This window comes from Camarhynchus parvulus, chromosome 29, assembly GCF_901933205.1.
Source record: "Camarhynchus parvulus chromosome 29, STF_HiC, whole genome shotgun sequence".
In the NCBI taxonomy this organism is placed as follows: Eukaryota; Metazoa; Chordata; class Aves; order Passeriformes; family Thraupidae; genus Camarhynchus; species Camarhynchus parvulus.
The window spans coordinates 1,942,700-1,956,741 of record NC_044599.1 but is presented as its reverse complement, the minus strand read 5'-3'; the positions used below and the strand labels follow the sequence as shown (position 1 = coordinate 1,956,741).

At 67.0% G+C, this 14,042-nt stretch overlaps 2 protein-coding genes across 2 annotated transcripts; one reads left to right on the top strand and one right to left on the bottom strand.

Annotated features, from left to right (window-relative positions):
• Positions 1–1,366: 1,366 nt before the first annotated feature.
• On the bottom strand, positions 1,367–4,812 carry ARF3 (ADP ribosylation factor 3). The gene is made up of 5 exons (XM_030967279.1): positions 4,679–4,812; positions 3,725–3,904; positions 3,183–3,293; positions 2,978–3,102; positions 1,367–2,385 (listed from the first exon to the last, which is right to left on the bottom strand). Exons 2-5 carry the CDS (start codon positions 3,870–3,872, stop codon positions 2,224–2,226), a joined length of 546 nt encoding a protein of 181 aa, XP_030823139.1. The 5' UTR covers positions 3,873–3,904; positions 4,679–4,812; the 3' UTR covers positions 1,367–2,223.
• Positions 4,813–7,477: 2,665 nt separating this feature from the next.
• Positions 7,478–9,810, top strand: WNT1 (Wnt family member 1). Its single transcript, XM_030967278.1, has 4 exons — positions 7,478–7,661; positions 7,921–8,174; positions 8,362–8,627; positions 9,064–9,810. Exons 1-4 carry the CDS (start codon positions 7,561–7,563, stop codon positions 9,550–9,552), a joined length of 1,110 nt encoding a protein of 369 aa, XP_030823138.1. The 5' UTR covers positions 7,478–7,560; the 3' UTR covers positions 9,553–9,810.
• Positions 9,811–14,042: the final 4,232 nt, after the last annotated feature.

The window sequence follows — 14,042 nt, the reverse complement described above, 5'->3', positions numbered from 1 at the left end:
GCCGGGATCCCCGGGGATGGTGACACTTCATTGGTGTCACCGGCCCCGGTGCCGCTCCGGGACGGTGACAACGTCGCCGCCCGGTGCAGCTCCCGGACGACGGCATCGGCACGCCGGCCCCACCGGCGCACCCACATACCAGGCTCGGTTGCCGAGAGGTGGGGAAGCCGGGCTGGCGGCGGGGCCCGGGCCGTTAATGGGATTAGGGCCGCCGGGTCAGCCCTCGGCACACAAAGCCGTCGGTGCAGCCGGTGGGAACGCGTCGGTGCCGGCTCCGCTGCTGCCGCCCACCGGGGAGCCCCGGTTATCCACACTGAGCCCCCCGGTGGAGCTCCCAGAGCCCCGGTCACCCCCAGTGCGGCTCCCCGGTATCACCTCCATGGTCCCCAGGCCACTGTGGGGCACTGGTCACCTGCACTGGGGCACCCCCATGTCACCTCCACGGCCCCCAACCCACTGGGGAGCCCTGGTCACCCCCATTCTGGGGCGCTGGACCCTAGTCACCCCATTCTGGGCAGCTGGGTCCTGGTCACCCCATTCTGGGCCCTGGTGCTGGTCACCCCATTCTGGGCTCTGGTCACCCCATTCTGGGCAGCTGGCTCTGCTCACCCCATTCTGAGTTCTAGGCACCCCATTCTGAGTTCTGGTCACCCCATTCTGAGCTCTGGTCACCCCATTCCGGGGTGCTGGCTCTGCTCACCCCATTCTGAGTTCTAGGCACCCCATTCTGGGGTCTGGTCACCCCATTCTGAGCTCTGGTCACCCCATTCCGGGGTGCTGGCTCTGGTCACCCCATTCTGAGCTCTGGTCACCCCATTCTGGGCTCTGGTCACCCCATTCTGAGCTCTGGTCACCCCATTCCAGGCCCTGGCGCTGAGTCCTGCTCACCCCATTCTGTCCCTGGTTCTGTCTCTGCAGCTCTCAGCCACCAGGGAGCCCCCACCACAGCCCCCCAGTGACACAGACACGGCCAAACCCCCCCCAGCCACCAGCCCAGAGGGGACACAGGGATGGGATGGCAGTGCTGGCCCCAAATGCCACCCAGCTGCCCCTTAACCCCTGCAGGGGGGGGTGACAACACGGGGAAGGGGTGGCAGGAGGGGGGGGCCAAGTCCCACTCGCACCCATCCCAGCGCTGGCACCGTCCCCACGCCCCAGCTGGGATTAGCACTAATGGGATTTACCATTTCATCCAATATTCCCCTAAAGATGAGCCTGGGAAGGGGGGGGGGAGCCCCCTCACCCCCTGCCAGCCCCACCTCACCCCCCTCCCCCGTTAAGCTCTTTCTAATTAAAGCCAGCCCAGGGCTGTCCATCACCGTCCCCTCCGCGGGACCCCCACGGAAGAAGAGACGAGGGGCAGAGCTACATAAAACATGTTTAATATCCAAGGGGGGTCAGGGGGGGTCACCCACCGTCTCAGGCTCGGGGGGGGGGCTGGGGGGCTGAGAACACACGTCCCTGGACAGGGCAGAGCCGCAGCGACACGTCACACCAAGCACAGACCAGGGGTATAAATACGGTGCTGGGGAGGGCTGGGGGGCACCATATGGGGTGGGGGGGACACTGTCCGTCCGTGAGGGGCAGGGACATACAATCACTATGCTGGCATGGGGGGGAGAGGATGGGCAGGTGGCCAGGGTGAGGTGGGGGGCACGGCCAAGGGGACCACAGAGGTGCTGGCAGCTCTGTGTCACCCCCAGCTCTGTGAGGGTCACGCTGCGGGAAGGAGACCTGCCTCGAAGTGACATGGTTGGGGGGGGGCCGGGGACGTGTGGAATGCCCGGGGGGGGCAAACAGGGCTGGGAGGGGGTGCTGGGAGGGAGGGGGAGGTGTATAATCCCAAATCCCACCCCCCACCCTATGGCCCTGCTGCCCCCACATTTGGTCCAGAGGAAGGCGAGGGGTGCAGGGACATGCATGGGGACGGGGTGTCCCCGGCCCCCCCAGGCAGGGCAGTGCTGAGGTGGCCCCCCCTCCCTTCCCCCAGCCCCCATCCCACCCTCCCAGGGCTCTGCCCCTGCCCCCCTGGGCGTTATATAGAGCTCTAATTCCACGCACGCACACACGAGATCCGAGGGGAACCAGGGGGACCCCAAAAAAAGCCGAAAAAACCCCACAGCAACCGGTGCCAGAAGAAAGCAAAACCCAACCGGGGCAGGGAGGGGGCGGCCGGGGGGAGGCCCTGGCATGGCCCAGGGGGGGCACAGGGGGGAACCCCCCTCACTTCTTGTTCTTGAGCTGGTTGGCGAGCCAGTCGAGGCCCTCGTAGAGCCCGTCCCCGCTGGTGGCACAGGTGGCCTGGATGTACCAGTTACGGTGGCGCAGGGAGTGCAGCCCCAGCTTGTCCGTGATCTCCGCTGCGTTCATGGCGTTGGGCAGGTCCTGCAGCACACAAGGGAGGTCACAGGAAGGGATGCCAGCCCTCCATGCCCCTCCACGGGGGCTGGCACCAGCCCTGATGCCATGGGGGCGAGCACAGCTCTGCCACAGGGGACCAGGATCAGCCCTGACGCTGCAGGGAGGAGGGGGAATGTGCCAGGGGGATGTGAGACACCAGGCCTGGCACCACAGGGATGGCCAGAGCTGTGTTAAAAACCAGCCCTGGTGTCTTGGGGATGGCTCCAAGAGCCACCACTATGGTGCCACAGGGATGGCTCCAAGGGCCACCACCATCCCTGGGTGCCTGGGGATGGCCCTGGGGGCCACCACCTTCCCTGGGTGCCAGGGGGATGGCTCTGGAGGCCACCAACATCCCTGGTGCCATGGGGATGGCTCTGGGGCCACCACCATCCCTGGTGCCATGGGGATGGCTCTGGGGCCACCACCATCCCTGGTGCCACAGGCACGGACGTGGTTCTGTCCCACAACCTCTTTGACACCTTGATGCCACAGCACGTCCTACACCAGGCAGCTGCCCTGGCACCCCGGGGATGTCTCAGCCCCAGCACAAGGCTCTCCCCACGCCCAGACCCACCTGCTTGTTGGCGAAGACGAGGAGGACGGCGTCCCTGAGCTCATCCTCCGCCAGCATCCGCATCAACTCCTCCCGCGCCTCGTTCACCCGCTCCCGGTCGTTGCTGTCCACCACGAAGATCAGCCCTGGCCAGAGGAGAGGGCACCATCAGGGGTTCCTGTGGTGCTCCCCGAGTCCCCCCCACGCTGTCCCCCGAGCCACCTACCCTGGGTGTTTTGGAAGTAATGCCTCCAGAGGGGCCGGATCTTGTCCTGCCCACCCACATCCCACACGGTGAAGCTGATGTTCTTGTACTCCACTGTCTCCACGTTGAACCCTGCGGGGAGCGACAGCGGAGGGAAACTGAGGCACGGGGCAGCCACCAGCCCCTTCAGAGGAGCCCTGGTCACCCCCATCCTGGGCCCTGGTGCTGGCTCTGGTCACCCCATTCTGAGCTCTGGTCACCCCATTCTGGGGTGCTGGGCTCCGGTCACCCCATTCTGAGCTCTGGTCACCCCATTCTGGGGCACTGGGCCCTGGTCACCCCCATTCTGGGCCCTGGTCACCCCACTCTGGGCCCTGGTGCTGCCCACCCACATCCCACACGGTGAAGCTGATGTTCTTTTACTCCACTGTCTCCACGTTGAACCCTGCAGGCAGCGACAGTGGAGGGAAACTGAGGCACGGGGCAGCCACCAGCCCCTTCAGAGGAGCCCAGATGGGGAGCAGGCTCTGCTCGGTGCTCCCCCCACCCTCAAGCCCACCCACCGATGGTGGGGATGGTGGTGACGATCTCCCCCAGTTTGAGCTTGTAGAGGATGGTGGTCTTCCCAGCAGCGTCCAGCCCCACCATCAGGATCCGCATCTCCTTCTTCCCGATCAGGCTCTTCAGCAGGTTCCCGAAGATGTTGCCCATGGTGACGGCGGCGCTGGCTCCGAGGCCGGATCCTGCGGGGGCATGGGGCAGGCTGGGGGAGGCCCTGAAATCTGCAGGGGTGGAGCTGAGGGGTCCCTGGCGCTTGGAGGTGGGGGGAATCGGGGATCCTCGTGTCCTGGGGGGGTTCAGGGCTTGGGGGACCCCAGCAAGGGGGTGGGGAGGGGGCTGTGCACTGTATGGGGGTGTCTGTGTGTGCAGCTCGGTACGGGGGGGGCTGCAAAGATGGGGATGCTGAGCCGGCCCCCGCTGCACCCTGCAGAAGGACAGCCCAGGGCGCTGCACGGGGGGAAACTGAGGCAGGGCTGTCGCCCCCCTCGAGGACAGCAGAGCCCCCCCCGGACCCGACCCAGCCTCCGCACGGTGCCCCCATCACCGCAGCCTCGCCGGAGGGGGAGGCCCCCATCGCCCCCCCCCCCACCCCCCGAACCGCAGCGCGCCCCTTCCCCAGCAGCGTGCGCAGCCCCCGGGACCCCCGAATTCACCGCTCCCCTCTTCACCACCCCCCCAGGGCAGCGCGCCCCCAAACCCCCGCCTCTCCCCCCCGCACTGCGCCGCCCCCCCTTGCGCATCGCCCCCCGCCCCCGCCCGCCGCGCCGCACCGCATCCCCCCCGCCCCCGGTACGACCCCAACCCACCGGAGCTCCGCGCCCCCGCCGCACCGGGCACCCCGGTACGTGCTGCAGCCCCCCCGCGCCGGTGCCGTGCCGACCCCCCCCGCGCATCCCCGCACACCCCCCGGCGATGCCCGCGCCCCGCATCCCCGAGCGGTGCGCGGCCCCCCGCACCTGGTGCCGGTGCCGGTGCCGGTTCCGCCCCCGCCGCCGCTGACTCTGCACCGCTCCCGCCGCCGGAAGCGGAGGCCCCGATCGCGCCGATCTCGCGAGAGCGCCCGGTTAACCCCCCCCAACCCCCCTCCCGCCGCCCCGCACCGCTTCCCGCAACCTCCCCCCCTCTCCGGGACCGGGGACGCGATCGGGGAGCGGCGGAGGGGGGGTGGAGCCGGGGGTGCAATGGCGAGAGCCACGGGGCGTTACCATGGCAACGGCTGCAGCAGTGAGGGGGGGGACACTGAGGGGGGGTCCCCGTGTGTCCCCCCCCCGCCATCAGCCCGGTCCTGGGGGCACCGGGACCCGCGCCGGGGGGGCTGAGCCTCGTCCGAAGGGGGTACGGGGAGAGCGGGGTCCCGGCTCTTCCGCCCCCGCCGCGAGCACCGGGGACGCAGAGTCCCGACCGGGGGGGGGATCCCTGTGCTTCACGGGGGCCCCCACACCGTCACGGGGGGGACAGGCTGAGCACCCCCGCACCGTGCCGGTAGGGTCGGTACGGAGGCTGTCCCGGTGCTCGCAGGCTGGGCAGGAGACGGGACGGGGCGCGGGGAACCTGCGGGTGCTTCCCACGTCCGTCTGTCCCCGTTGTCCGCTTGTCCGTCCCTGCTCGGCGCAACGGGACAGGACGGATGCCCCCCGCTCCCAGGCAGGTACCGGCGGCCACCCCGGGGGCACCGGGCGCCCCGACGGCTGCGGGAACTGTTCCAGCGGCACCCCAGGACTGGGGGGGATCCCGAGCACCGGGCCGCCGGGCCGCCGTGGGCTGCAGCAGAGAGGGGATGGGGAGAACGGGGGCTCGGGGCAGCGGGCAGGGAGTGCGAGGACCGGAGAGTCCCGGGATGGAGCGGGGGAGGCGAGGGCCGTGGTTGCGCCCCGCCGCTGGTGGCACAGCCCCGGGCAGGGCCCTCCCAGCCGCGCCCCGGGGCCTCCCCGCGGCCGCTGACCTCAGCCCCGGGAGCCCCGACGGGGCGGAGGCCCGAGGGCGTGGACACGGCCCGGCCCGGCCGGGAACCGGGGCGGGGGAGGCGGGAGCGCCGTGCTGGAGCAGACCCCGGCTCGGCCCTGGGTTCCTCCCGGGCCGGGGGAAGGGGTGCGGGTGGGTGCCGGTGCGAGCCCCCCACCCCCGCCGCCGTCCCGGGGCTTTGTCCGTCCTTGAATTAAACTGGAGAGCGGCGGCCCCGGGCCGTGACGGGCCAGCGGGGCTAATCCGGCCCCGCATGACTGGTCCGGGGAAACCGCGGCGGGGGGATTACCCCCCCCGGTTCCCGCCCCAACGGGGGACTCAGCTCAGGCCCCCCGGCCCGTCGGGCCCCGCACTGGGGGCGTCACACCCACCCACAACCGGCCCGGGCGGGGGATGACGGGGACGGTCTTGTCCCAACCGAGACCGGGCCAGCACCAGCCCTGCGTGTCCGTGTTCTGGCCGTGGGCACGTCCGGCCGCCCCCGCCAGCATCCGAGCATCCCCTACCGTTCCTTCTGTCCCCCGTCCCTCAATGCCTCCACCCCCGGTCCATCCCTACCTCCGACACCTGGTACCGGCCCAGACTGGGCTCTCCGGGGCAGCGGGAGCCGTGCGGGGCCGTGCCGCGCCCACGCGGGTTGTAGACACCGTTCACGGGGGGCCGGGGTGCCACCGGGACAGCCCGGGACAACCCGGGCTCCAGCGGCCTGGGGGAGGCTGTAGCCCCGTTCCACCGGGCACGGACTAGGACGGGACAGGGCTCCGTGGGCTCCGGAGGGGCGCCCAGCAGCCTCGACGGTCCCCGTCCCTGGGGACCTCACGTCGCGTCCCCCGGAAAGCCGGCGGCCCCAGGACGGTGTCCCCGGCCTTTGCCGGGACTGTGGTCCCCGTGCGCCCTGGGTTGTCACGGAGCTCTGCCTCCCCCGTGCGCCCGGGACTGTCCCGGGAGATCCCGTCACTCCTGCCCCTGTGCACCCCGGGCTGTGCCGGGACATTCCGGGCTATCCCCGTTCCCCGCTCCCTCCGTCTGCCCGGAGCCGTCCCGGGTTATTCCGGGACCAACTCCTCCTCGCACCGGGAGCTGTCGCGGGCCGTGCCGGGCTCCCCCGCCGGTGCCGGTGCCGGTGCCTGTAGAACGTGTGCGCGGGACGGCGGGGAGGGCGGGGGGCGGCAGCCGGGAGTTCTGGGCACGGGGCCGGGGCGCAGCCACCCCGCCGGGCTAATCCGGGCCGTGACGGACAGCCCCGGCGCCGCTGCTCCCGCCGCCCCGTAAGAGATGCCGCAGCTCCGCCGCTCCCCATTGTTAGGGCGAGGACGCGGGGAGGCCCCGCGCGGCGGGACCGGCCCACGGGGACCCTCCGCGCCGCCCCTATAAGAGGGAAGGGGCTGGAAGATGCTCCCGGGTGCTGAGCGCTGTGCACCCGCCGCGCCGAGCCGAGTCCAGCCGTGCCGGCTCCCCGGGGAGCTGCCGGTACCGACCACCGGCACCGGGTACCGCGCACGGACCGCCGAGAGCCAGCAGCGGTACCGACACCGAGTACCGCGCACAGAGTGCCGAGCACCGGCTCCCCAGAACCGGCACCGCGAAGGGAGCGCCCGACGCCGCGCTCCAGGGCCCGGTCGGTGCGCGCTGGGCACCGCACCCCCGACGCCGCGCCCCGGCCACCGGCTGCAGCCCGGTGGCGGCGGCGGTGCCGGCCCGGCCCGGCCCGCCCGGCTCTCCCCGCGTCCCCCCGCGGCCGTCCTCATCTCGGAGCCGCCCCGCGCGTCCGGAAACACGCGTGGATGTAGCGGCCGGGCCGGGGGCTCTGCGGCACCATAAATACCGGGACGGCCGCTCGCCCGCGCACTCTGCCGGGGCTCCCGGGGCCGGAGCCATGCGCGCCGCCGCGCTGGGGCTGGCGCTCCGGGCACTCTGGGCTCTGGCCCTCTCCTCCCTCTCCAACACGCTGGCAGTGAACAACAGCGGGCGGTGGTGGTGAGTCGGACAGCACCGGCACCGGCACCGGTACCGGCACCGGGGTGGTGAGGCGGGAGGGCGGGGCTGGCACAGGCACAGCAGGGACTGCCCCGCACGCAGGAATGGGGCGCGTGGGGGGACACGGGGCTGCGACCCCCGTTTGGGATCCCTAGAGGGGATGCTGCGGTCGCAGCGAGGAGCCTGCAGGGAGGTTGAGGTGAGGAGGGAGGCGCTGGGGACTCCCCGCTAGTGGTCACCATCGCCACCTGTGCCACAGGGGCATCATCAACGTGGCCTCGTCCACCAACCTGCTGACAGACTCCAAGAACGTGCAGCTGGTGCTGGACCCCAGCCTGCAGCTGCTGAGCCGAAAGCAGCGCAAGCTGATCCGGCAGAACCCCGGCATCCTGCACAGCGTCAGCTCCGGCCTCCAGACTGCCATCAAGGAGTGCAAGTGGCAGTTCCGCAACCGCCGCTGGAACTGCCCCACCTCCCAGGGCCCCAACATCTTCGGCAAAATCGTCAACAGGGGTGAGGCTGGGGGGGCAGCACGGGGGTCCCCCAGACCTCCTCCATGCACCCCCAAGTTGGGATGCTCATCAAAGCGCCCCTGGTTTGCTATGGGGCATCACCAGCCCATGGTGATGGAGGGTTGGGGGTGTCAGTGGGTGCCCCTTCCCCATCCTGGCAGCACCCTGAGGCCTCGCTCCCTCCACAGGGTGCCGGGAGACGGCGTTCATCTTTGCCATCACCAGTGCTGGCGTGACACACTCGGTGGCTCGCTCGTGCTCGGAGGGGTCCATCGAGTCCTGCACCTGTGACTACCGGCGCCGTGGCCCTGGGGGCCCTGACTGGCACTGGGGGGGCTGCAGTGACAACATCGACTTCGGTCGCCTCTTCGGGAGGGAGTTTGTGGACTCCAGTGAGAAGGGCCGGGACCTGCGTTTCCTCATGAACCTGCACAACAACGAGGCCGGGCGCATGGTGAGGGTGCTGGGGGCTTGGTGAGGGCACTGGGGTGGGCACAGAGATGAGCACGGCCACCAAGACCCTCAGCCTGTTCCCATGTGTGTGTTGGGAACAGTTGGAGATGGGTTTTGCACTTGTCTTTGGGACAAGTGATGTCTGAAAGTGAGGTGACACCCTGCAGAGGGGTGTAGGAGCACGGTGGTCCCCAGGAGGGTCTCAGGCTGCTCACAAAGCCCCAGATTCCCCTTTCCTTCCAGGCACAGAGATGAGCACAACCACCAAGACCTTCAGCCTGTTCTGGGAACAGCTGGAGATGGGTTTTGCACTTGTCTTTCAGACAAGTGATGTCTGAGTGATGTGACACTGCAGAAATGAGGGGTGTAGAAGTCCAGTGGTCCCCAGGGGTGTCCTCAGGCTGCTCACAAATCCCCAAATTCCCCTTTCCTTCCAGACTGTCTTCTCAGAGATGCGCCAGGAGTGCAAATGCCACGGCATGTCGGGCTCCTGCACCGTCCGCACCTGCTGGATGCGGCTGCCCACCTTCCGTGCCGTGGGCGACGTCCTGAAGGATCGCTTCGACGGCGCTTCCCGCGTCATCTACGGCAACAAGGGCAGCAACCGCGCGTCGCGGGTGGAGCTGCATCACTTGGAGCCCGAGAACCCGGCCCACAAGCCCCCCTCGCCCCACGACCTCGTCTACTTTGAGAAATCCCCCAATTTCTGCACGTACAGCGGGAAGATGGGCACGGCGGGCACGGCAGGGAGGTTCTGCAACAGCTCCTCGCCGGGGCTGGACGGCTGCGAGCTGCTGTGCTGCGGGCGCGGGTACCGCACACGCACCCAGCGCGTCACCGAGCGCTGCAACTGCACCTTCCACTGGTGCTGCCACGTCAGCTGCCTCAACTGCACCAACACCCAGGTGCTGCACGAGTGCCTGTGAGCTGCCCCGGGACCACCCTGCCCAGCCCCGGAGGGGGTCAGCGCCACCCACCCCCCATGACGGGTGCCCGGCTGGATTGAAGGCACCTATGGGTGGGGGTGTGGATGTGTCCTAGGGACCCCCATCCTGCCATGGGTGGGCTCAGTGCCAAGCATCTTGCTGGCCACTCCCCGGCTCCACGGGGTCACTTCTTGCTGTAAATAAAATATTTATTGTGGACGGTTTGGTGCTGCCGCCCCCACCCTGCTTCGCTGGCCCCAGGCCCTGTTTTTTATAATGAAAGATAATAATAATTAATAATAATTAATAATAATGATGCTTTGTTACAGGTGTCATTGATAGCCTTTAGAGAAGAATAAAGAATATATTTTTATCAGTCCTGCCCTGATTTGTGTCTGGAGTGGGGGGCTGGGGGAAGGAAGGGGGACACCAATGCATCCCAAACTGTGGGATGTGCTGTCCATCTGTCCATCCATCACTTCTCCATCCCCTCACCTCCTCATTCCACATCCATCACCCTCTCTGGCTGCTGTCTGTCCATCCCTCTCCTCCTTCCCTCCGCTCTCTGCCATCCCCTCCCCGCAGACCCCTTTCCTTCTCCCGCTGTGCCCGTCTCCATCGCAGCCATTCCCGCCGCCGGCCGCTCCCGGCCGGGACCGTCCAATCCCCACGGCTGCGGCGCCCATCACCATGGCACCTTGACTGCAGCATCTCCGATGCTGGAATTTGCCGGGGCGGTCGGGCTGGTGCCGCCGAGGCCGGGAGTTGGGAGCGGCCCCGGGAGGTACAAGACGACAGACAGGGAATGAGCATCGTCCATCACCGCTACCGGCCGGGGCTGACGGCTCCCCTCGGCTCCGGGGGAAAAGCAGGGCCGGGGGAGGGCACCGGGGTTACCGGGGCAGGGGCCAGAGGGGACAGAGATGGCCACTGGCCCCACAAACAGCCCTACATCCATGCGTGACCACAAGAGAAATGGTGTGGCAAAGAGGGGGGTGCAGCTCCGTGGTTGGCAGGTGTTCTGCTGGCATGGGATGGGCATCTCTCCGGGACAGGCTTCCCTCCGGATGGGCATCCCTCTGGAATGGGCATCCCGTCAGAATGGGAATCCTCTTGGGACAGTCCTCCCACTGGAGTGGGCGCCCTACCAGGATGGGAATTCGGCACACAGGACATGCCCTGAGATGGGTTTTTCCCTGGGATAAGCATCCCAAAGGGGTGGGCATATCCCCAGAAAGGGCATCCCTGGGAAGGGCATCCTTTTGGGACAGGCATCCCACAGGGATGGGCACCCCTGCGGTGGGCACAGGGTCCACACATCCCCCCTTCTCACCTGGGGACATCAAAACTTCCCTCTCTGAGTCTGGGGGACCCCCAGCCTGGTGCCCCGGGGGTCCCCAGAGCCCGGGCTCCCCCCCAGAGCCGGGAACCTCTCGGGGCCCCTGAGGCTGCGCCGCATCAAAGGCTGCGGGATGACGCTGCCACCACCCGAAATATCCCGCGGAGCCGATAGTGGAAAAGTTGATGTTTAGAGACTCAGAGGAGGGGGGGAAAAACACCCTGGGGGCCCCCGCTGCCCGCGCCAAGGTCAAAACACAGCCCAGCGTGGAGAATAAAATACCAAAAGGCAAGGAAAACGCCTGGAAAGGAACACAGCCCGAAATAACCCTCCGAGCATCTCCCGCCTGCTGGGTTATCTGCCTGCTAAATTCTGCTCCTGCTTCAGCATGAAAATAGCCTGTTTTCCTGCGGTAGGAGTCAGGAATATAGATAATGACATTCTTATAAGTCACCTCTGTTACTCAGCTTTTCCTGTGTGTCCTGCTGGGCACCTCGGGCAGCCGCGACCCCCAGGTGGGCAGGGGCACCCTGGGCACGGGGCACAGACCTCCCCGGCTTGGACAAATATTCCTGGGTGCTGGAAATAGCTGCTGTGGGACAGCTCAGGGCCAGGGCCAGCAGCAGGGCCGGGGAGAGGGCGGTGCCATCCTGCAGCAGGCTGTCACATCTGGGAAGCCGGGTAACAGCTGGATGGCGGCCACAAGCTGGGCCTGATGAGGGATGGGACAGCCCCGTCCAGGGGTGGGGTGCAGGGGGGCTCTGCCTGGGGCTGTGGGACAGGATGACACACGGAAATGCAGGACAGAGGGACAGGAGTGCTTCCAGGACAGAGGAAAGATGTCATTCCTAGAAGTGTGGGACAGGACAGTGCTCGGGGGTGCAGGACAGTGGGATGGTGACATTCCCCAAAGTGCAGGATGGAAAGACAGGACAATGTCCAAAGTTTCTGGATGGAGGGACAGGATGACACGGAGAGATGCAGAATAGAGCCGTGCCTAGAGGTGTGGGACAGAGGGATGGTGTCATTCCCAGAATCCAGACAGAGGGACCGGACAGTGCCCAGAGGTGCAGGACAGAGGAACTGTGTCATTCCCAGAGGTGCAGGACAGGACAATGCCCAGAAGTGTGGGGCAGGAAGACTCTGTCATTTCCAGAAATGCAGGACAGAAGGACAGGACAGCATCCAGAGGTGCAGGACAGACAGACAGAGCTGTGCCCACCTGGCCCCATCCCACCTGCGGGACCGTCCCCATCCCCTCCCATCCCATCCCATCCCATCCCATCCGCTGTCACCATCACCAGCGGCACAGCCCCGTCCCGGCTCCCCTCGCCTCCGGTCGATGCGGACCCACGTCCCGCCAGCTCCCGGCTTGTCCGGCCGCCCCCTCCCATCCGCCGCATTCCTCCGGCGCGGGGCCAACGCGCCCAGCAACGGTGGCAGCGCTGGCCTCTAATCCCCGGGCATGCCAGCCCCGGGGGGACCGTCGCCGTCACCCACTCCCTGATAGGTGACCAATGCCCGAGACGAACAATTAGGGACAAAGCGGAGCCGCCGGGGGCTAACGCCGGCCTTCACGGGTGCCTTGTGCGGCATTCGGCGGGTTTAATGAATTGTCCATCAATCCTTTCAGCTCCGCTCGCCCGGGCTGGATTAATCTGAGAAGCCGCAGTGGGGAAGGAGCCGCTAAGCCTGTATTTATTACTCTGCCATTGTAACTAATTGAGGTAATTATCTGTGACTCCAACCCCGCGCAACAATGCCGCATTCACCGGACCCTTCCCACCGGCTCCTCGCGCGGCCTGGGAGAGCCGGCACCGCGGGCAGGGACACGGGGACACGCTGGGGACGGTGGGATGGGGACGGTCAGGAGTGGGGTGGAACCAGGTGACACCGCGCTGCGGGGACACGGACAGTGCCGCTGGCACGCGTGGGATGTGGCACGGCCGGTGCCAGCTGCACGTGAGGGTCACGGCTCTGTGGGGACACTGCCAATGGCAGCACACACATGGATGCGGATCTCTGGGGACACTGTTGTCACCAGTGACACACAAATGTCACAGCTCGCTGGGGACACCGCCAGCACTGGCACATGCATGGATGTGTTTCCTTTGGGACATCGCATGGCCGGTGCCAGCTGCATGTGAGGGTCATGGCTCTGCGGGGACACTGCTAATGGCAGCGCACACATGGACACATTTCTGGGGACAAAATTGTCACACGAAGGTCACAGCTCGCTGGGGACACCGCCAGTGCTGGCACACACATGGATGCAGATCTCTGGGGACACCATTGTCACCAGAGTGTCACCAGTGACACACAAATGTCACAGTTCGCTGCACTGGCACATACATGGACAGGGCTCCTTTGGGACATTGCCAACACCAGTGACACACGAGACACGGCTGTCTGGGGACACCAGTCACCACCAGTGACACCCAAATGTCACAGCTCGCTGGGGACACCGCCAGCACTGGCACATGCATGGATGTGTTTCCTTTGGGACATTGCATGGCCGGTGCCAGCTGCACGTGAGGGTCACAGCTCTGCAGGGACACTGCCAACAGCAGCACACACATGGACGCAGATCTCTGGGGACACCAGTGACACACAAATGTCTCAGCTCGCTGGGGACACCGCCAGTGCTGGCACATACATGGACAGGGCTCCTTTGGGACATTGCCAACACTGGTGACACACAAGACACGGCTCTCTGGGGACACCAGTCACCATCAGTGACACCCAAATGTCACAGCTCACTGGGGACACTGCTACTGCTGGCACACATATGGACAGGGCTCCTTTGGGACATTGCCAACACCAGAGACACACAAGACACGGCTCTCTGGGGACACCAGTCACCACCAGTGACACACATAGGTTGTGGCTGTCTGGGGACAGCAGCAGCAGCACACACACGCATGGGGACAGGTCTGTGGTGACATCGCTGTCACAAGTGACACACAAGGCTCTCAGACACCACCAGCACCCACGACACACGTGGCTCACGGCTCTCTGGGAACGCAGCCAGAGCTGGCACGGCCCTCTGGGGACACCACCGTCACCGGTGACACACGAGGGTCACAGCTCCCTGTGGGGACATCGCCAGCCCCGGTGACACACCGGACAGCACCGGCACGGATGTCACACG

What these genes read in the sequence shown, in the direction of transcription:
- WNT1 (XM_030967278.1), top strand. Translation starts at nt 7,561, where the DNA reads ATGCGCGCCGCCGCGCTGGGGCTGGCGCTCCGGGCACTCTGGGCTCTG. An exon ending in CGGCAAAATCGTCAACAGGG is followed by an intron (nt 8,175 to 8,361) that starts GTGAGGCTGGGG and finishes CTCCCTCCACAG; the next exon opens with GGTGCCGGGAGACGGCGTTC. An exon ending in ACAACGAGGCCGGGCGCATG is followed by an intron (nt 8,628 to 9,063) that starts GTGAGGGTGCTG and finishes CTTTCCTTCCAG; the next exon opens with ACTGTCTTCTCAGAGATGCG.
- ARF3 (XM_030967279.1), bottom strand. Translation starts at nt 3,872, where the DNA reads ATGGGCAACATCTTCGGGAACCTGCTGAAGAGCCTGATCGGGAAGAAG. An exon ending in CACCACCATCCCCACCATCG is followed by an intron (nt 3,294 to 3,724) that starts GTGGGTGGGCTT and finishes CGCTCCCCGCAG; the next exon opens with GGTTCAACGTGGAGACAGTG. An exon ending in TCGTCTTCGCCAACAAGCAG is followed by an intron (nt 2,386 to 2,977) that starts GTGGGTCTGGGC and finishes TGTGTGCTGCAG; the next exon opens with GACCTGCCCAACGCCATGAA.